At 47.5% G+C, this 22580-nt stretch overlaps 1 protein-coding gene across 2 annotated transcripts in view; it reads left to right on the top strand.

The window, feature by feature from the left end:
* LOC145357051 (DENN domain-containing protein 2D-like) overlaps positions 1-22580 on the top strand; it is a 57902-nt gene that overhangs the window by 24355 nt on the left and 10967 nt on the right. For both annotated transcript variants that reach the window (XM_080210119.1, XM_080210118.1), the window contains 2 exons: positions 6694-6834; positions 10203-10351. In XM_080210119.1, the coding sequence (XP_080066245.1) occupies positions 6694-6834; positions 10203-10351 (290 nt within the window). The remainder of the gene's footprint in view (positions 1-6693; positions 6835-10202; positions 10352-22580) is intronic.

Genomic DNA, 22580 nt, shown 5'->3' with positions numbered 1-22580 from the left:
TGTTTGCTGGGCAGTGCAGTGTGTTTACGGGCGCTGTTTGCTGGGCAGTGCAGTGTGTTTACAGGCGCTGTTTGCTGTGCAGTGCGGTGTGTTTACATAAGAACATAAGAACATAAGAACATAAGAAATAGGAGCAGGAGTAGGCCATCTGGCCCTTCGAGCCTGCCCCGCCATTCAATAAGATCATGGCTGATCTGTCGTGGCTCAGTTCCACTTTCCCGCCCTCTCCCCATAACCCTTAATCCCCTCTCTTATCAAAAACCCATCAACCCGCTTCTTAAAAATATTTAGCGAGGCAGCCTCCACCACTTCAACGGGCAGAGAATTCCAGAGATTCACCACCCTTTGAGTGAAGAAGTTCCTCCTCAACTCCGTTCTGAACTGCCCCCCCTTTATCTTGAGGCTGTGCCCCCTAGTCCTACTGTCTTTTTTGAGCGGGAAGAGTCTTTCCACCTCTATCCTATCCATCCCATTCATCATCTTATACGTCTCAATGAGATCTCCCCTCATTCTTCTAAACTCTAACGAGTACAAGCCTAGTTTATTCAGCCTCTCCTCATAGCTCAACCCCCTCAACTCCGGTATCAGCCTAGTAAACCTCCTCTGCACTCCCTCCAAGGCCAAAATATCCTTGCGCAGGTGCGGCGCCCAAAACTGCACACAGTACTCCAGCTGCGGCCTCACCAATGCCCTATACAGCTGCAGCAAGACCTCCCTACTTTTATATTCAATCCCCCTCCCTATGAAGGCCAGCATCCCATTCGCCTTCCTGACCACCTGCTGCACCTGCAGGCTGGGTTTTTGCGACTCATGCACAAGGACCCCGAGGTCCCTCTGCACCGTCGCCTGCTGCAGTTTTTCGCCACGTAAGTAATAGTCCTTCCTACCATTCTTCCTACCAAAGTGGACCACCTCACACTTGCCAACATTAAATTCCATTTGCCATTTCCTGGCCCATTCGCCCAGCCTATCTAGATCCTTCTGCAGACTCTCCACACCCTCCGCACAATTTGCCTTTCCCCCAATCTTGGTGTCATCAGCAAATTTCGACACCCTACACTCGGTTCCCTCCTCCAGATCATCTATATAAATGGTAAATAGCTGAGGCCCCAGCACCGACCCCTGGGGCACCCCACTAGTCACCAACCGCCAATCCGAATAGCACCCATTGACCCCCACTCTCTGCCTCCTATTTGACAACCAATCCTCTATCCACGCTAACACCCTACCCCCAACTCCATGTCCTCTGACCTTCTGCAGTAACCTCTTGTGAGGTACCTTATCAAACGCCTTCTGAAAATCCAGAAAGACCACATCCACCGGCTCTCCTCTATCCACCGCCCTAGACACATCCTCATAGAACTCCAGTAAATTGGTCAGACACGACTTCCCTTTAATGAAACCGTGTTGCGTCTGCCCTATCAAGCAATTCCCTTCAAGATGCCTCGCAATTTCCTCCTTAATGACGGATTCTAACATTTTACCTACCACAGACGTTAAACTAACCGGCCTGTAATTCCCCGCCTTTTGCCTGGCACCCTTCTTAAACAACGGCGTAACATTAGCCGTTTTCCAATCCTCCGGCACTTCCCCGGAATCCAGCGACGTCTGGAAAATAACCACCAAGGCATCCACTATCACCTCCGCCATTTCTTTCAGAACCCTCGGATGCATTCCATCCGGTCCTGGGGACTTGTCCACAATCAGCCCCTCCAGTCTGTCGCGCACCACCTCTCTAGTAACAGTAATGTCATTAAGACCCTCCAGTCCTACCACCTTTCCATCGCTAACACCCGGCAAATTATTCACGTCCTCCTCCGTGAAGACAGAAACAAAAAAGTTATTCAAGACCTTAGCCATATCCCCATCCCCTACCACTAGGTCCCCTTTCTCATCCGCTAAGGGACCAACGTTCACCCTAGCCAGCCTCTTCCTTTTTATATATTTATAAAAACTCTTGCTATCCTTTTTTATATTAAGTGCTAGCCCAGCTTCATAGCTTCTTCTACCCTCCTTTATCAACTTTTTTGTCAATCTTTGTTGACATTTAAACCTTTCCCAATCCTCTTCTCGCCCACTGCTCTTAGCTACTCTAAATTCCTCCGCTTTTAATTTAACACTTTCCTTCACCTCCTTCGTTATCCACGGCTTATTACCTCTCTTCCTACTGTCCTTTTTAACCATCGGAATAAATTTCTGCTGAGCACCAAGAAAGATCTCCTTAAAGATCCTCCACTGCTCCTCAGCAGACCTACCTTCCAACGCGCTCCCCCAGTCCACATTCGCCAATTCTTCTCTCATCCTACCATACTCCCCTCTATTCAAACAAAGGACACGTGTCCGGGAACCCACTTTCTCCTCCTCCATCTGCAACAGAAACTCCACCATACAATGATCACTCTCTCCAAGAGGATCCTTCACCTCAAGGTCCCTAATTCTACCCGCCTCATTACATAGCACCAGATCCAAGATAGCTCGCTCCCTCGTCGGCTCCAACACACACTGTTCCAGGAAACTATCCCGGCAGCATTCCAAGAACTCCTCCTCGAGCCCACCTCGTCCAACATGGGTCGACCAATCAATATGCAGATTGAAATCCCCCATAACTACTGCCGTCCCATTCCTGCACGCCGCACTTATTTGCGCGTTAACAGCCCGCCCCACCTCCAGATCATTATTCGGGGGCCTATAGACGACACCCACCAGCGTCTTCCTCCCTTTGCTGTTCCTAATCTCCACCCACAACGATTCCACTTTCTGCTCTTTGGCTCCGATATCATCCCTTGCTACCACCTTGATGCTGTCCTTAATCAGCAGAGCTACGCCACCCCCTCTTTCCTCCTGCCTATCCTTCCTAAACACTTGATAGCCCTGTACATTCATCTCCCAGTCCCTGTCACCTTGCAGCCACGTCTCTGTAATGGCCACCAGATCGTATCCATTTGTGTCGATCTGCGCCACCAGCTCATCCACTTTATTCCGAATGCTTCGTGCATTCAGATAAAGCGCTTTCATCCCAGCCTTCTTCTGGACCCTATTTGCCGTAACGCCACCACTTGGGACATCCTCAGCCTCTTCCCTTACCTGTACCCTATCCTTAACTGTAGACCTCCTAACATCACCTACCCTCGCACCCTCCCCCCCCCTAATTAGTTTAAAGCCCTGTCTACAGTTCTCTTTACTCGATTCGCCAGCACTCTGGTCCCAGCACGATTCAGACCAACCCCATCCCGCCCGAACAAGTCCCACCTACCCCAATACTGGTGCCAATGCCCCATAAATTCGATCCCATTCCTCCCACACCAATCTCTGAGCCACCCATTCACTTCCTTTATCCTGTCAACCCTACGCCCGTCTGCACTCGGTTCAGGCAGTAGCCCAGAGAAGACCACCTTGTCGGTTCTACTTTTTAATTCCATTCCCAGCTTCTCATACTCCCTCCCCAGATCCTCAGTCCGCACTTTGCCTACGTCGCTGGCACCCACGTGTACCACCACAACTGGGTTCTCACCCTCCCACTCCAGATTCCTCTGCAGCCCAGCTGCGACATCCTGTACCCGAGCACCAGGCAGACAACACACCCTTCTGTGCACTTTGTCATTGTGACAAAGGACAGTGTCAATACCCTTCACCCCACTATCTCCAATCACTACTACGTTCCTTTTCCCCTTCTCTTTGCCTATGTCCTGCTGCATCACTGTACCGTGTGCAGTTTGCTCACCAACCTCACCTGCCTCGTCCTCTTCCAGACTGGAAGCAAGAACCTCAAACCTGTTATGCAGATTAAGAGGCTGAGGCCTCCGCTCCTCACCCCCCTTCCTCCTCCCAGCAGCCCCCTTTTGTTCCTGACCCTTAGATTTAGCCAGTCTAGGGGGGGTGGATGTCACTTGCACCCCATTGACAATGACACCCTCTCTCCCCCTGATGAGCCTCAGTGTCTGTAGCTCAGAGGCCAGCTCATCCACCTTGAGCTGGAGCTCCTCCAGCAACCTGCACTTACTGCAGACATGGCCACTGGGAAGGACCCTGGGGTCCACCAGTTCCCACATCATACAGGAACCGCACATCACATGCCCCTCCATTATTCAATATAATTTGTTGTGGGAAAAAAATATTTTCCTTGTTTTTTGCTGTAGTAGTTTTGAAAAAAAAAATTTTTTTTTTTCCTTGTTCTTTCCACCTGGCCTTTTTACCTTCCAGCCCTTTTTGATATTAAGCCCTAATAGCTCACTCTGCTTCCCTCTCACTCCGCTGCCCGCTATCTACACCAGGCCTCCTTTTAAACTTGGCGCTGATTTAAAGCTGATGGGCCACAACTGCCTGATAATCACTCCCTCACAATTCTTAAAGCAGTAAATACAATAAGTAAATGCTTTAAACAGTTCTACAAAGAACAAAGTGCTTTAAACTTATTTTAAACAGGTTTTTAACAGGTAAAGTCTTAGCTTTCTCTCTGATGCTCCTTCCTCGTCTGCTCCAGCAAACAATGTTTACTGTGCAGTGCGGTGTGTTTTTAAGGCGCTGTTTGCTGGGCAGTGCGGTGTGTTTACAGGCGCTGTTTGCTATGCAGTGCGGTGTGTTTACAGGCGCTGTTTGCTGTGCAGTGCGGTGTGTTTACAGGCGCTGTTTGCTGTGCAGTGCGGTGTGTTTACAGGCGCTGTTTGCTGGGCAGTGCGGTGTGTTTACAGGCGCTGTTTGCTGTGCAGTGCGGTGTGTTTACAGGCGCTGTTTGCTGGGCAGTGCGGTGTGTTTACAGGCGCTGTTTGCTATGCAGTGCGGTGTGTTTACAGGCGCTGTTTGCTGTGCAGTGCGGTGTGTTTACAGGCGCTGTTTGCTGTGCAGTGCGGTGTGTTTACAGGCGCTGTTTGCTGGGCAGTGCGGTGTGTTTACAGGCTCTGTTTGCTGGGCAGTGCGGTGTGTTTACAGGCGCTGTTTGCTGGGCAGTGCGGTGTGTTTACAGGCGCTGTTTGCTATACAGTGCGGTGTGTTTACAGGCGCTGTTTGCTGGGCAGTGCGGTGTGTTTACGGGCGCTGTTTGCTGGGCAGTGCAGTGTGTTTACAGGCGCTGTTTGCTGGGCAGTGCGGTGTGTTTACAGGCGCTGTTTGCTGTGCAGTGCGGTGTGTTTACGGGCGCTGTTTGCTGTGCAGTGCGGTGTGTTTACAGGCGCTGTTTGCTGTGCAGTGCGGTGTGTTTTTAAGGCGCTGTTTGCTGGGCAGTGCAGTGTGTTTACAGGCGCTGTTTGCTGTGCAGTGCGGTGTGTTTACGGGCGCTGTTTGCTGTGCAGTGCGGTGTGTTTACAGGCGCTGTTTGCTGTGCAGTGCGGTGTGTTTACAGGCGCTGTTTGCTGTGCAGTGTGGTGTGTTTACAGGCGCTGTTTGCTGTGCAGTGCGGTGTGTTTACGGGCGCTGTTTGCTGTGCAGTGCGGTGTGTTTACAGGCGCTGTTTGCTGTGCAGTGCGGTGTGTTTACAGGCGCTGTTTGCTGTGCAGTGCGGTGTGTTTACAGGCGCTGTTTGCTGTGCAGTGCGGTGTGTTTACAGGCGCTGTTTGCTGGGCAGTGCGGTGTGTTTACAGGCGCTGTTTGCTGGGCAGTGCAGTGTGTTTACAGGCGCTGTTTGCTGGGCAGTGCGGTGTGTTTACAGGCGCTGTTTGCTGGGCAGTGCAGTGTGTTTACAGGCGCTGTTTGCTGGGCAGTGCGGTGTGTTTACAGGCGCTGTTTGCTGTGCAGTGCGGTGTGTTTACAGGCGCTGTTTGCTGGGCAGTGCGGTGTGTTTACAGGCGCTGTTTGCTGGGCAGTGCAGTGTGTTTACAGGCGCTGTTTGCTGGGCAGTGCGGTGTGTTTACAGGCGCTGTTTGCTGTGCAGTGCGGTGTGTTTACAGGCGCTGTTTGCTGTGCAGTGCGGTGTGTTTTTAAGGCGCTGTTTGCTGGGCAGTGCGGTGTGTTTACAGGCGCTGTTTGCTGGGCAGTGCGGTGTGTTTACAGGCGCTGTTTGCTGTGCAGTGCGGTGTGTTTTTAAGGCGCTGTTTGCTGGGCAGTGCGGTGTGTTTACAGGCGCTGTTTGCTGTGCAGTGCGGTGTGTTTACAGGCGCTGTTTGCTGTGCAGTGTGGTGTGTTTACAGGCGCTGTTTGCTGGGCAGTGCGGTGTGTTTACAGGCGCTGTTTGCTGGGCAGTGCAGTGTGTTTACAGGCGCTGTTTGCTGGGCAGTGCGGTGTGTTTACAGGCGCTGTTTGCTGTGCAGTGCGGTGTGTTTACAGGCGCTGTTTGCTGTGCAGTGCGGTGTGTTTACAGGCGCTGTTTGCTGGGCAGTGCGGTGTGTTTACAGGCGCTGTTTGCTGTGCAGTGCGGTGTGTTTACAGGCGCTGTTTGCTGTGCAGTGCGGTGTGTTTACAGGCGCTGTTTGCTGTGCAGTGCGGTGTGTTTACAGGCGCTGTTTGCTGGGCAGTGCGGTGTGTTTACAGGCGCTGTTTGCTGTGCAGTGCGGTGTGTTTACAGGCGCTGTTTGCTGTGCAGTGCGGTGTGTTTACAGGCGCTGTTTGCTGTGCAGTGCGGTGTGTTTACAGACGTTGTTTGCTGTGCAGTGCGGTGTGTTTACAGGCGCTGTTTGGCTGGTTTGCTGTGTTATTTTTGGGCAGCTGTCATTGTGTTTAGATGATGATTTCACTGCTTTCCTCTCTCTCTCTTTCTCTCTCTAGATCCTCGATGAAGTTGAGAAACGCAGACAAATCTCTTTGGCTGTCATTTACCCCTTCATGCAGGGGCTGCGGGAAGCAGCCTTCCCCGCTCCCGGGAAGACTGTCTCTGTCAAAAGCTTCATCCCAGAATCGGGAACAGAGGTAAATCGTCAACCACTAACATTGTGGGATGTTTCACAAATCTTAGTTTTCAACATGTGGCCATCACTGATTGGCTAGCAACAATTGCCCACCCCTAATTGCTCTTCAGCCGGTGGCAGTGAGTTGCTGCCGTGCATCGCTGCAGTCCCTGAGATGTAGGTACACCCACAGTGCTGTCAGGGAGGGACTTTCAGGCCTCTGCCCCAGTAACAGTGAAGGAACAATGATACGTTTCCCAGTCAGGATGGTTAGTGACTGAGAGCGGAAATCTAGGTGCTGGTGTTTCTAGCGCTCTGCCTGTCATTCCAGACGGTGGAGTTTGTGTGCGTGGAAGGTGTTGTCTCAGGTACCTTACTGAGTTCCTGCAGTGCATTTTCTCAGTGGTGCACGCAGCTGTCACTGTGCATTGGTGGTGGAGGGAGTGAATATTGAAGGTTTTTTCCCTCGGTTGTGTCAAGCTTCTTGAGTGTTGTTGGAGCTGCGCCCGTCCGGGCAAGACAGGAGTATTAAGAGTTTAAGAGATCCGTGGATAGGTTTATGGATGGAAAGGGTTTGGTTTCGGTTAGAGGGTCATTGCTTTTTAACTGGTCGGCGCAACATCGTGGGCCGAAGGGCCTGTTCTGCGCTGTTATGTTCTATGTTCTATTCCATCACACTCCTGACTTGAGCCGTGTAGATTGCAGCCATAATGTGGACGAGGGTGGACACAGTAAAAAGTCTCATAACACCTGGTTAAAGTCCAACAGGTTTATTTGCTGTCCTGGTGGACAGATTCTGGGGAGTCAGGAGGTTAGCCACTCATCGCAGGATTCCCAGAGTTTGATCTGCATTTGTAGTCACAGTATTTATAAGGTCCAGTTCAATTTCTGGACAATGGTAACTCCCAGGATGTTGATAGTGGGAGTTCAGTGATTGTAATGCTGTTGAACAACATGGGTAGACTGACTCTGTCTTGTTGGAGGTGGATCTTATCTGTCACTTAAGTGGTATAAATGTTGCCTGCCACTTGTCAGCCCAAGCCTGAATACTGTCCAGATCCTGTTGCATTCTGTTTTCATTAATCTAAGTGGATTTACCCTTGTTCTCTGGCTTGCTATCTTAAATTAGACATTGACCTTTGACATGGCAACACCCCCCTCCCCCATAGTGGAGCATGGGCTGAGTTTCGACAGCCGGCACCAGGCACAAATTTGACGTAAACTCACAGCCTCTCTCTCGGAGGCCAGGGGTGGGGGAGGTGGCGTCAATTGTCACTGTTCTGATTTCCCTGTTCACCGCCCATCCAGAAACAGAAAGCTGCTTTTTTTTTTCCTGATTTCCTCCTTTGTAAAGGGAGGTGTATTTGCCCCAGTTCTTAAATTTGGAGAGTTTCAATCCTCTATGAATAACTTGCACAGCAAACTCAAGATGAAATAAAAGGGTTTATTGTACATGCGTGAGAAGGGACTCACATTCTCCACCCCTTTTACACTCACACAATAAACAGGAGGTGAGGCAAAAGGAAGAAGGCTGAGGGCACAGCCAACATGAAATACAATTTAGGGTTTTACATGTGCCAGAATCAGTCTTCCAAGGGGAGACGGGCTGATTGGACAACACCACAAGGCACGTCATGGGGGATAGAACATTCCGCCCACATATCCTCGTCAGCAGGAATACTTTATAAAGTCATTTTGTGAATGTTTTACAGAATTGCTCAGCTGACAAGGTGACTGTCGATGGTCACATGCTGCCTTTTGGAAGTTTCTGTCTGGAGTTTAGAATGTAAAACACCTTGCACGAACCCAGACAGTGGCAAATAACTGCCCCAACCGGTTTAGGAAAAGTTCATTCGTGGGATCTGGGCGTCGCTGCTGTAGCTCTGAAATCATTTGAAGGCCAGACTAAATAATGTCCCTCAAGACATTAGTGAACCAGATGGGTTTTTACAACAATCGACAGTGGCTTCATGGTCATCATTAGATTTTTAAATCCAGGTTTTTATTGAATTCAAGTTTCACCATCTGCCGTGGTGGGATTTGAACCCAGGTCCCCAGAACATTACCCTGGGTCTCTGGATTACTAGTCCAGTGACAATATCACGATGCCATGGCCTCCCCCATGAATATAAAATTGGCATTATTCAAAAACTAATCCTCCAATAATGGTGCTAATGACCTAAGCATTACGTGTTTTAACAGAGTGGTTTCAATAGGGGTCTTTGTTTACCAACTCGAAACAGGGTCTCCAAGAACAAAAAGAATCCTGACTCTAATTAAACATCTGAAATTTTCAGCCATGGGAACATATCTCCTCTGTTCCTCATGGAGGTGGAGTGGTGGGAGGTATTTCACATGACCTCCACGCTTTACTGTAATATTGCCCAGTGGAACTAAACTCTTTTGACATCCAACATGAGCAGAACTCCAGGCAACAGCCCACACTATGATGGTAGCAGCAGAAAGAACTCTGGCCCTCATTGGAAACTGCAAACTGTTGAGACCTTTTTGGATGTCTTGCTCTGTGGGATACCCTACAATTGGTCAGTCTCCCCTCGGAAGAATCCTTTCATTATGCTTCTGATTGTGTTTCTGAGTTTGAATCTTGCACTGGAGCCTAAGCTTTGAAACATTGGAAGACTTCTGCCTCAACACTCACGCTGGTGTCCTGAAATTATGGCTCAACCTTGGCTAGTGGGGGACCTTCCAGTCCTGCCGATGTTGATGGCATTCTGCAATGTTTGCTGATCGGACATACCAAAGGAATCGGCCGTGGGGTGGAGAGTGCCTGGTTGGGGGGTGCGGGGTAGTTGTGGGATGGAGAGAGGATGGATGCGAGGTTGTCATCAGCTGGAACTGGAACATCAGCCCATATATATTTCCAATCTTCATATCTTGACCATGACATAAAAAATAGATTATTCCAGTTACAAGTTTATAAATAGGTGAGCAGAGGGGCATGAATAGACCATTCAACCCCTGGAGCAGGAGGAGGCCATTCAGGCACTGCGTACTGTTATATCAGAACAGGAATGGACCGTTCTTGGGAATACAATGCCAATCATGCTTTAGTTAAACGTAGGGGAGGTTCAGAGACCAGGCATTCTGTAAACCTGTTGGCTTGGTGAATCATTGGTCTTCTGGAAACTGTAATGGACTTGTGCCAGTTTCTGATACTTTCCTAATGCCTTCTACCGAGGAATGTGAATGTAGTGGAGAAACCCAGATTTAATCCAACATTAGAGCAGGATTGGCTTTTAACACAGCCCCTAATCTGGCTAATAAAACACTTTCTTAAAACAAGTTGTGTGCAAACACTTAACAGAGGCACCGTGCTGATTTGTGCCTCTCAGAGTGAAGGCTATTGTTCATCTGCTTTGTCCTCTGTAGATCATCAAGCTCACACGGCCCTCCGACTCGCGACTGGAACATGTAGATTTCTCCTCACTCTTCAAATACTTGTCTGAGGAAAACGTTATCCAAATCTTCGCCTCATTGCTGCTAGAAAGACGGCTGATATTCCTGGCAGAGGAACTCAGGTACAAGAGAGGAAATCAAATATGAGGGTAAATACATGGGTCGGGGGGGCAGGTACACAGGGGGAAGGGGGGGCAGGTACACTGGGGAAGGGGGGGGGTGTAGGTACACTGGGGAAGGGGGGGGTGTAGGTACACTGGGGAAGGGGGGGTGTAGGTACACTGGGGAAGGGGGGGTGTAGGTACACTGGGGAAGGGGGGTGTAGGTACACTGGGGAAGGGGGGGTGTAGGTACACTGGGGAAGGGGGGGTGTAGGTACACTGGGGAAGGGGGGTAGGTACACTGGGGAAGGGGGGTAGGTACACTGGGGAAGGGGGGGTAGGTACACTGGGGAAGGGGGGGTAGGTACACTGGGGAAGGGGGGGCAGGTACACTGGGGAAGGGGGGGCAGGTACACTGGGGAAGGGGGGGTGTAGGTACACTGGGGAAGGGGGGGTGTAGGTACACTGGGGAAGGGGGGGTGTAGGTACACTGGGGAAGGGGTGTAGGTACACTGGGGAAGGGGTGTAGGTACACTGGGGAAGGGGGGGTGTAGGTACACTGGGGAAGGGGGGGTAGGTACACTGGGGAAGGGGGGGTAGGTACACTGGGGAAGGGGGGGTGTAGGTTCACTGGGGAAGGGGTGTAGGTACACTGGGGAAGGGGGTGTAGGTACACTGGGGAAGGGGGGTAGGTACACTGGGGAAGGGGGGGTAGGTTCACTGGGGGAGGGGGTTAGTTCACTGGGGAACGGGGGGTAGGTACTCTGGGGGAGGGGGTTAGTTCACTGGGGGAGGGGGTTGGTACACTGGGGGAGGGGGTTAGTTCACTGGGGAAGGGGGGTAGGTACACTGGGGAAGGGGGTTAGTTCACTGGGGAAGGGGAGTAGGTACACTGGGGAACGGGGGGTAGGTACACTGGGGAACGGGGGGTAGGTACACTGGGGAAGGGGGTTAGTTCACTGGGGAACGGGGGGTAGGTACACTGGGGAACGGGGGGTAGGTACACTGGGGAAGGGGAGTAGGTACACTGGGGGAGGGGGTTAGTTCACTGGGGAAGGGGGGGTTGGTACTCTGGGGAAGGGGGTTAGTTCCCTGGGGGAGGAACACTCCTCCCTCTTGTGTGTAGGCAGTGACATTCACACTGCTGTCTATGATTGCAGACAGGAAGTGATCGGATGTGAGACAGTTTGACTCTGGGGCAGTGGCTGGTAGCTTTTACCTGAAGAGATCATTGTTAGGTGTTGAGAAGTCAAACCTAGGTCAGTCCCAATGCTTTGGGTTATCATTGACATTTTTAATCTGTTGTCTTGCAGTCTTGCCATCTAATCTGAAGGAATAAAGCTGTGTTAAGATCACTCAGAGAATGTTTACAGTTTTGCCCTTTATGTATTTGTCGAAGCTCTTTGGCTCTCCTTTGCCTTTTCTACCAAAACAATCTTGCATCCCCTTTTTGCTCTCCTGATTTCCCTTCACTCTATTCTGACATCTCTATACTCTTCAACGGATCCACTTGATCCCAGCTGCCTGTGCATGTCATATGCCTCCTTGAGCAGGGTCTCAATATCCCAAGTCATCCAGGGTTCCCTATTTCTAACAGCCTTGACCTTTAATCTGAGGAATGTGCTTACCCTGAACCCTGGTTAACGCACTTCTGAAAGCCTCCCACTTACCAGACATCCCTTTGCCTTCCCACAGACTCCCCCAATTAACTTTTGAACGTTCCTCTCTGATACCATCAAAATTGGCTTTGCCCCAATTTAGAACTTTAACTTTTGGGCCAGACTATCATTCTCCATAGCTATCTTAAAACCAATAGAATTATGGTCACTGGTCCCAAAGTGATCCCTCACTAGCACTTCTGTCACCTGCTCTTCCTTATTTTTCCTCATTGATACTTCAATAATTCAGGGAGAGAGACTGAGAGGCTCTGGAGCAAATTGACATAGGGAGTGACAAGGTGTTGGCAAGACTTAAAAATGGATAAATCTCGAGGTTGGGATCAATTGTGTCCCAGGCTGCTGTGGGAGGCAAGGGGAGAGATTGCAAGGGCTCTGACCCAAATTTTCAATTCCTCTCTGGCCACAGGGGAGGTGCTGGAGGACTGGAGAATGGCTAATGTGGCCTCACTATTTAAGAAGGGTTGTAGAGATAAACCAGGGAATAACCAGGGGCAAACCAGGGAACTACAGACCAGCAAGGGTCCTGTCAGTAGTAGAGGCTTAGTGTAAAGATTTACTGGTCTGTAGTTCCTGGTTTATCCCTGGTAGTAGGGAAACTATTGGAGAACCTCTGAAGGAGAGCATCTATCTCCACTCGGAGATCCAAGGCTTGATTAGAGATAGTCAGCATAGCTTCATCAGAGGGAGCTCATGCCAAACAAATTTGATTGAATTTTTTGAGATGACCAGGGTGTAAACAAGTGCAGTTGATGTAGTTTATGTGGATTTCAGCAAAGCCTTTGACAAGGTTGCACACGGGAAACTTGTAAAGAATGTAAATGCAAATGGGATACAGGTTAATGTGATAAAGTGGATTCCCAATTGGCTCAGTTGTTGGAGACAGATAATAGCAGAAGGCTGCTTTAGTGACTGGGAGCCAGTGACTGGGAGATTCACTAGGCTGATACCGGAGATGAGGGGGTTGGACTATGAAGAGAGACTAAATAGACTGGGTCTGTACTCGTTGGAGTTTTGAAGGATGAGGGGGGATCTTATAGAGACGTATAAGATAATGAAAGGGATGGATAGGGTAGAGGTAGAGAGATTCTTCCCGCTTAGAAAGGATAGCAGGACTAGAGGGCACAGCCTCAAGATAAGGGGGGGGGAGCGCAGTTTAGATCGGAGTTAAGGAGGAACTTCTTCACTCAAAGGGTGGTGAATCTCTGGAATTCTCTGCCCGTTGAAGTGGTGGAAGCTACCTCGCTAAATATATTTAAGTCACGGGTAGATAGGTTTTTGATAGACAAGGGAATTAAGGGTTATGGGGAGAAAGCAGGAAAGTGGAACTGATCCACTTCAGATCAGCCATGATCTTATTGAATGGCGGGGCAGGCTTGAAGGGCTAGCTGGCCTACTTCTGCTCCTATTTCTTATGTTCAGTGGTGTGCCACAGGGATCTGTTTTGGGTCCCCTTTTATTTGTCATTTGTATAGATGACTATGTGGGGAGTAGGATTAGTAAGTTTGTGGATGACGCAAGGATTGGCCAGGTAGCTAACAGTGAGACAGAGTGTCTTGGGCCGCAAGATGATTTAGAAGGGATGGTCAAATGAGCAGATAAGTAGCAGTTGGAATTTAACCCTGAAAAATGTAGGTGGTACACTTTGGAAGGAGTAATTTGACAAGGAAGTATTCAATGAATGGCATGACACTCGGAAGCTCTGTGGAACAAAGGACCTTGGTGTGTTTGTCCACAGATCTCTGAAAGGGGAAGGGCATATTAATAGGGTAGTGAAAAGGGTGAATGAGACACTTGCTTTTATCAGTTGAGACACAGATTGCAAAAGCAGGGAATTTTGATGAGGCCACAGTGTGCCACATGAGGTACTGTGTGCCGTTCAGGTCGCCACACGATAGGAAGGATGTGATGGCACTGGAGGGGGTGCAGAGGCGATTCATCAGAATGCTGTCTGGGATAGAACATTTCAGTTACGAAGAGAGGTTGGATAGACTCGGGTTGTTTTCGTCGGAGCAGAGAAGACTTGGGGTGACCTGATCGAGGTGTTCAAGATGACGAGAGGCAAGGGCAGAGTGGATAAGGAGCAGCTGTTCCCTTTATGGGGTGGTGGTGGTCTGGAATGCGCTACCTGGGAGGATGGTAGAGGCAGGATGCCTTATGTCCTTTAAAAAATACCTGGATGAGCACTTGGCACGTCATAACATTCAGGGCTATGGGCCAAGTGCTGGTAAATGGGATTAGGTGGGGGGGAGGGGTGGTCAGCTGTTTCTGGTATGTCGATTCAGACCCGATGGGCTGAAGAGCCTCTTATACACTGAGATTCTGTGGTATAATCAGCCTTCCAAGCTTGTAGCACAAGTGACACTCCTGTACCTGCTCCAAATCTTGTTTAGTTTTATCTTTGTTTCTGGGTGAGGGAATGGTGCATTTGATTCCCACGACAGAGGTTTGTATACACCATCCTCAGCTCAGAGAGTTCTCCCTGAATTGTCAAAGTCCTGGAACTTCTTGAGTCAGGATTCAAGTTTCACTTGTTCAATATGTGACATTATCACATCATTAATGTCCCTGGCACGTCACACACAATAGGGATCAATGGTAACCAAGCAGCAAAGAATATCAGGTGAATGGTCCACTGTTTAGTTGAGGGGGTGGATTTTAAGGATAGCATTAATGATGGGATTGCAGTGTGTGGATCCCCAATCGCTGATACTGGGCTGTCAATCATGAAGCTGTTGGACACGGGAGGAACTGTGAGAGCACAGGGTCCGGGAGGCGGTGGAGGATATTCTATCCCTGTGGTATAGTGCTCAGTATGGACAGCCTGTTTGAAGGGACAGTGACTTTGAAGCGTTGAGTTTTGGCCTGTGTGAGTTTGCTTTGGTGTGTCCCTGTTAAATGGGTTTGATGTGTTTCAGAGCCAGAAGCTGTCGAGTGATACAGTGAGAAGGGCGGTGAGGTTCAAGGCTGAACTGCTCTCTCCACTTGCTGGAAATTCTTACCTAAACGTTTTCCAAATATTGTCATTGAAGTTTTGGAAGAATCTGTAGGGTGGGAAGCAGAAACCAGGGGGTCAAAGCGCTGAGGAGCTCCAGTTTGTTTTGAAAGCGGGAGACAGATTGAACATGAGAGTGAGACTAAATGGGTTTCACATTATTGAGGAATCCTGGAATTAGATTCAGTGTATCTGGAATCGAAGGCATGACTACAACCCCTGGACCATGCCATTCTATAATTTTGACTTCTGTTGCTGTTTGCAAATTTAGCAACCATGTAATCTCTGTAGCCCGCACAAGCGCATCAAGGTAGATAAATCTGTGGGACCTAATGGGGTATATCCCAGGACATTGTGGGAGGATAGGGAGGAAATTGCAGGTCCCCTGGCCAAGATATTTAAATTATCAATATTCACAGGTGAGGTGCCTGAAGATTGGAGGGTGGCAAATGTTGTGCCTTTGTTTAAAAAGGGCTGCAGGGAAAAGCCTGGGAACTAAAGGCCAGTGAGCCTCACATCCATGGCGGGTAAATTGTTGGAAAGTATTTTGAGAGACAGGATCTACAGACATTTAGAGATGCAAGTACTGATTAGGGACAGTCAGCTTGGCTTTGTGAGTGGAAAATTGTGTCTCACAAATTTAATTGAGTTTTTTGAAGCGGTAACCTAGAAGTTAGATGAGGGCAGTGCACTTGCTGTTGTCTACATGGACTTTAGCAAGGCCTTTGACAAGGTATTGCATGGTAGGTTATTGCATAAAGTTAAGTCTCATGGGATCCAGGGTGAGGTATCTAAATGGAGACAAGATTAGCTTCTTGATAGAAGCCAGAGGGTGGTTGTAGAGTTGTTTTTCAAACTGGAGGCCTGTGACCAGCAGTGTGCCTCAGGAATCAGTGCTGTATCCACTGTTATTTGTCATTTATATTAATGATTTGGATGAGAATATAGGGGGCATGATTAGTAAGTTTGCAGATGACACTAAGATTGGTGGCATGGTGGACAGTGAGGAAGGTTATCTCCAATTGCAGCGGGATCTTGATGAATTGGGCCAGTGGGCTGACGAATGGCAGATGGAGTTTAGTTTAGACAAATGTGAGGTGATGCATTTTGGTAGATTGAACCAGGGCAGGACTTACCCAGTTAATGGTAGGACACTGGGGATAGTTACAGAACAAAGAGATCTAGGAGGACATGTTCATAGTTCCTTGAAAGTGGAGTCACAGGTGGACAGAGTGGTGAAGAAGGCATTCTGCATGCTTGGTTTCATTGGTCAGAACATTGAATACAGGAGTTGGGACGTCTTGTTAAATTTGTACAAGACATTGGTAAGGCCACACTTGGAATACTGTGTGCAATTCTGGTCACCCTATTATAGAAAGGATATTATTAAACTAGAAAGAGTGCAGAAAAGATTGACTAGGATGCTACTGGGACTTGATGGACTGAGTTATAAGGAGAGGCTAAGTAGACTGGGACTTTTTTCTCTGGAGCGTAGGAGGCTGAGGGGTGACCTTATAGAGGTCGATAAAATAATGAGGGGCATGGACAAAGTAGATAGTCAATATCTTTTCCCAAAGGAAGGGGAGCCTAAAACTAGAGGGCGTAGGTTTAAGTGAGAGGGGAGAGATACAAAAGTGTCCAGAGGGACAATTGTTTCACACAGAAGGTGATGAGTGTCTGGAACAAGCTGCCAGATGTAGTAGTAGAGGCAAGTACAATTTTATCTTTTAAAAACCATTTAGATAGTTACATGGGTACAGTGGGTATAGAGGGATATGGGCCAAATGCAGGCAATTGGGATTAGTTTAGGGGTTTTATAAAAAAAGGGGGCAGCATGGACAAGTTGGGCCAAAGGGCCTGTTTCCATGCTGTAAAACTCTATGACTCGAAGCAGGATGGGGCTTGACAGTGCAAAACTATGACCATCTCGGGAACATTGAGCCAGTGCACCAGAGAGCATGGTGTGTAATGTGACAGCTACACACCTCTGCAGACTGGCTGAAGACAGTTTCATTGAGGATCCTACTGGTAAAGTGGTTGCAATCAAGAGATCTCTTCGTGTGTCGCGGTATCCGAGGTTTGATCAGCAATTGGCTCGCGTCAGTAACCCACATAGGAAGTTGGCAGAAAAGACCTTCAAACCTTGTGTGGAGCCTCATTGGTTAATCTCTGAGATCAGAGTTTGAGAGATAAATTGCTAGGTACAGGATGTCATCCCTTGAGTTTAGACAGTTGAGGGGAATACTTATCAAGATGTTTAAACTGATAAAAGATTTCAGTACAGTGGGAACTATTTCTTCTGGTTCAGGAATTTAAAACAAAAGAGACATGATATTAAAATTAGATGTGACTCAGGATGGTACATTGTCTCCAAAGTCCTGCTTTGGAGATTTGAGTAGAAGCTACAATTATATACCAGAAATAGAGCGACCAAAGGGTGAATGAAAATGACAAAATTACAGTAATGAATCTCAATCAACTGCCTGCTCATTAATCACCAGAATCTGTGGCCTATATCCTAGGGTTAGCAAAGTTAGCAGCCATGTAATCTCTGCAGCCTGCACAGCCAGGATGGGCCTTGACATGTTTCAAAAAGAGGAAGTTTTAGAGATAGTGGATACACTGGTTATAATTTTCCAAAATTACCTCGATTTTGGAATAATCCCAACAGATTGGAAGTTAGCAAATGCAACACTCCAAGAAAATTGGAGAGCACAAACAGGGAACTACAAGATAGCTTGATATCTGTCATTGGGAAAATGTCTGAAGAAAAATCATAGCATGAGCAGATAGAGTCATAGAGGTTTACAGCATGGAGACAGGCCCTTCAGCCCAACTTGTCCATGCTGCTCTTTTTTTTAAACCCCTAACCTAGTACCAATTGCCTGCATTTGGCCCATATCCCCCTATACCATCTTACCCATGTAACTGTCCAAATGCTTTTTAAAAGACAAAATTGTACCTGCCTTTACTACTACCTCTGGCAGCTTGTTCCAGATGCTCACCACCCTCTGTGTAAAAAAAAAAATGCCCCTCTGGACCCCTTTGTATCTCTCCCCTCTCACCTTAAACCTATGCCGTCTAGTTTTAAGAACATAAGAACATAAGAAATAGGAGCAGGAGTAGGCCATCTGGCCCTTCGAGCCTGCCCCGCCATTCAATAAGATCATGGCTGATCTGTCGTGGCTCAGTTCCACTTTCCCGCCCTCTCCCCATAACCCTTAATCCCCTCTCTTATCAAAAACCCATCAACCCGCTTCTTAAAAATATTTAGCGAGGCAGCCTCCACCACTTCAACGGGCAGAGAATTCCAGATATTCACCACCCTTTGAGTGAAGAAGTTCCTCCTCAACTCCGTTCTAAACCGCCCCCCCTTTATCTTGAGGCTGTGCCCCCTAGTCCTACTGTCTTTTTTGAGCGGGAAGAGTCTCTCCACCTCTATCCTATCCATCCCATTCATCATCTTATACGTCTCAATGAGATCTCCCCTCATTCTTCTAAACTCTAACGAGTACAAGCCTAGTTTATTCAGCCTCTCCTCATAGCTCAACCCCCTCAACTCCGGTATCAGCCTAGTAAACCTCCTCTGCACTCCCTCCAAGGCCAAAATATCCTTGCGCAGGTGCGGCGCCCAAAACTGCACACAGTACTCCAGCTGCGGCCTCACCAATGCCCTATACAGCTGCAGCAAGACCTCCCTACTTTTATATTCAATCCCCCTCGCTATGAAGGCCAGCATCCCATTCGCCTTCCTGACCACCTGCTGCACCTGCAGGCTGGGTTTTTGCGACTCATGCACAAGGACCCCGAGGTCCCTCTGCACCGTCGCTCCCCTATCTTTGGGAAAAGATATTGACTATCTAGCTGATCTATGCCCCTCATTTTTTATTCTATAAGATCACCCCTCAGCCTTCTACACTCCAGAGGAAAAAGTCTCAGTCTATCCAACCTCTCCTTATACCTCAAACCATCAAATCCCGGTAGCATCCTATTAAATTACTTCTGCACTTTTCCTAGTTTAATAATATCCTTTCTATAATAGGGTGACCAGAACCTTTTGGTCACTCTATTTCTGGTATATAATTGTAGCTTCTACTCAAATCTCCAAAGCAGGACTTTGGAGACAATGTGTCATCCTGAGCCACATCTAATTTTAATATCACGTCTCTTTTGTTTTAGATTCCTGCACCAGAAGAAATAGTTCCCACTGTACTAAAATCTTCTATCAGTGTAAACATGTTGATAAGTATTCCCCTCAACTGTCTAAACTCAAGGGACGACATCCTGTATTTAACAATTTAACTCTCTGATCTCAGAGATTACCCAATGAGGCTTCACACAAGGTTTGAAGGTCTTTTCTGCCAACTTCCTATGTGGGTTACTGATGTGAGCCAATTGTACAGAATACTCCAAGTGTGGCCTTACCAGTGTCTTGTATAACTTCAACAAGACGTCCCAACTCCTGTACTCAATGCTCTGACCAATGAAACCAAACATGTTGAATGCCTTCTTCACCACTCTGTCCACCTGTGACGCCACTTTCAAGGAGCTGTGAACCTGTATCCCTAGATCTCTTCTGTAACTCTCCCCAATGCCTGACCGTTAACTGAGTCAGTCCTGCCCTGGTTCAATCTACTAAAATGCATCACCTTGCATTTATCTAAATTAAACTCCATCTGCTATTTGTCAGCCCACTGGCCCAATTAATCAAGATCCCGTTGCAATCTGAGATAGCCTTCTTCACTGTCCACTATGCCACCAATCTTAGTGTCATCTGCAAACTTACTGACCATGCCTCCTATTTTCTCATCGAAATCATTAATATAAATGACAAATAACAGTGGGCCCAGCACCGTTCCCTGAGGCACATTGCTGGTCACAGTTCTCCAGTTTGAAAAACAACCACCTTCTGGCTTCTGTCAAGCAACCAATTTTGTATCCGTTTAGCCACCACACCCTGGATCCCATGAAATTTAACCTTATGCAACAACCTACCATGCAGTACCTTGCCAAAGGCCTTGCTAAAGTCCATGTAGACAACATCAACTGCACTGCCCTTATCTACCTTCTTGGTTACCCTTCAAAAAACTCAATCAAATTTGTGAGACATGATTTTCTACTCAGAAAGCCATGCTGACTGCCCCTAATCAGTCCTTTCACCTCTAAATGTTTGTAGATCCTGTCTCGCAAAATACCTTGCAACAACTTATCCACCACAGATGTGAGGCTCACTGGCCTGTAGATCCCAAGCTTTTCCCTGCAGCCCTTTTTAAACAAAGGCACAACATTTGCCACCCTCCAATCTTCAGGCACCTCACTTGTGACTATCGATGATTTAAGTATCTCTGCTGGGGGACTCGCAGTTTCCTCCCTAGCCTCCCACAATGTCCTGGGATACACTTCATTAGGTCCTAGGGATTTACTTACCTTGATGCGCTTTAAGACTTCCAGCACCTCCTCCTCTGTAATATGTACACTCCTCAAGACATCACTATTTATTTCCCCAAGTTCCCTAAAATCTATGCTTTTCTCAACAGTAAATACTGATGAGAAATATTCATTTAGAGTCTTACCCACCTCTTGTGGATCTGCATATAGATGACCTTGTTGATCCTTAAGAGGCCCTACTCTCTCCCTAGTTACTCTTTTGGCCATTAGGTATTTGTAGAAGTTCTTTGCATTCTCCGTTGCATTTTCTGTCAAAATAATCTCATGTCTCCTTTTTGCCCTCCTGATTTCTCTCTTAACTATACTCTACACATTCAAAGGATTCACTTGATCCCAACTGCCTATGCGTGTCATATGCCTCGTTCTTCTTGACTAGAGCCTTAATATCCCGAGTCATCCAGGGTTCCCTACTTCTAGCAGCCTTGCCCTTCACTCTAAGGAATGTGCTTACCCTGAACCCTGGTTAATACACTTTTGAAAGCCTCCCACTTACCAGATGTCCCTTTGTCTTCCCACAGACTCCCCCAATTAACTTTTGAAAGTTCTTGCCTGATGCCATCAAAATTGGCATTGCCCTAATTAAAAATTTTAACTTTTGGGCCAGACCTATCATTCTCCATAGCTATCTTAAGACTAATAGAATTATAGTCACTGGCCCCAAAGTGATCCCTCACTAACACTTCTATCACCTGCCCTTCCATATTTCCCAAGAGAAGGTCAAATTTGCCCCATTTCTAGTCGGGCCATCCACATACTGAATGAGAAATTCCTCCTGAATACACTCAACAAATTTCTCTCCATCCAACCCTCTAATACTATGCTGTCCAGACAATGTTGGGAAAGTTAAAATCCCCTACTATTACCACCCTATTTTTCTTGGAGCTATCCATAATTTCCTTACACATTTGCTCCTCAATTTCCCGCTGACTATTTGGGGGCCTATAGTACAACCCTATCAAAGTGATTTCCCCCTTCTCGGTTCTATCCATATAGACACAGTGGGTGAACCTTCGGATTTATCCCCTCTCAGTACTGCCGTGATGTTTTCCCCAATCAAAAGTGCAACTCCCCCTCCTCTCTTACCTCCTGTTCTATCTTTCCTATAGCATCTGTACCCAGAACATTGAGCTGCCAGTCCTGTCCCTCCCTTAGCCATGTTTCAGTATTGCAATATTGTCCCAGTCCCACGTACCCATCCATACCCTGAGTTCATCTGTCTTGCCTGTCAAGCCTCTTGCATTGAAATTAATGTAGTATAATCTGGATTTCCCTTGCTTTCTGCTCTGCCATTGCCTGATTTGCCTGATACTAGGATTACTGACACCGCATTTACTACTAAATGTCCTCACTTTAACTTCTGTGCTGTCCTCAACTTTCTCTTCTGTCTCCCTAATGCTTTGGATCCCCCCCCCCCCCCCCCCCCCCCCCGCCAAACTAGTTTAACCTAGTTGGATTGAATTTTGGATTTGCATTGAATTTTTGTCAATATGATTTGACAGAAAGGAAATTGAGTTTGACTATTAATCAATAGAGAGGATGGCCCTAGGTAACAATATTCATAATATGGTTGGATTTTACATTCAGTTTGAGGGAGAGAGCAGAGGGTCTGAGACTATGTTATTAAATATAAAGGACATGAAGGCAGAGCTGGCTGAAATGAATTGACAAATTATGTCAAGGGATAAGTCAATAGAGACGCAGCAGCAAACTTTTAAGGGGGTATTTCCAAAAACGCCGAAAGGTTCACTCTAACGAGTAAGAAAAGTTCCAATCCGTAACTAGAAAGGTTAAAGATGGCATCAAACTTGAAGAAAAAGTATATAATTGTCAGAAGACTGGCCCAATAAATGGAACAGCAAAGGATGAGTAACAGATTAATAAAGAGAGAAAAATGAGATTGCAAGAGAAAACTGCCCAGAAATATAAAAACAAATAGGAGTTTCTATAAATATTTTAAAAAGAAAAGTTAACAATGTGAGCGTTGGGAAATGAATCTGGAGAATTAATAAGGAAAACAAGGAGATGGTAGATGAATGGAACAGTTATCTTGCATCAGTCTTCACTATAGAGAATACAAGTAACATCCCAAAACAGCTAGAAACCAGGAATTGGAAAAGAGGAACTCAGGAAA

Source organism: Carcharhinus amblyrhynchos, chromosome 22, assembly GCF_965287045.1.
Source record: "Carcharhinus amblyrhynchos chromosome 22, sCarAmb.v2.hapA, whole genome shotgun sequence".
NCBI lineage: Eukaryota > Metazoa > Chordata > Chondrichthyes > Carcharhiniformes > Carcharhinidae > Carcharhinus > Carcharhinus amblyrhynchos.
The sequence above is the reverse complement of the archived record's forward strand: the minus strand, read 5'-3'. Positions and strand labels throughout refer to the sequence as shown.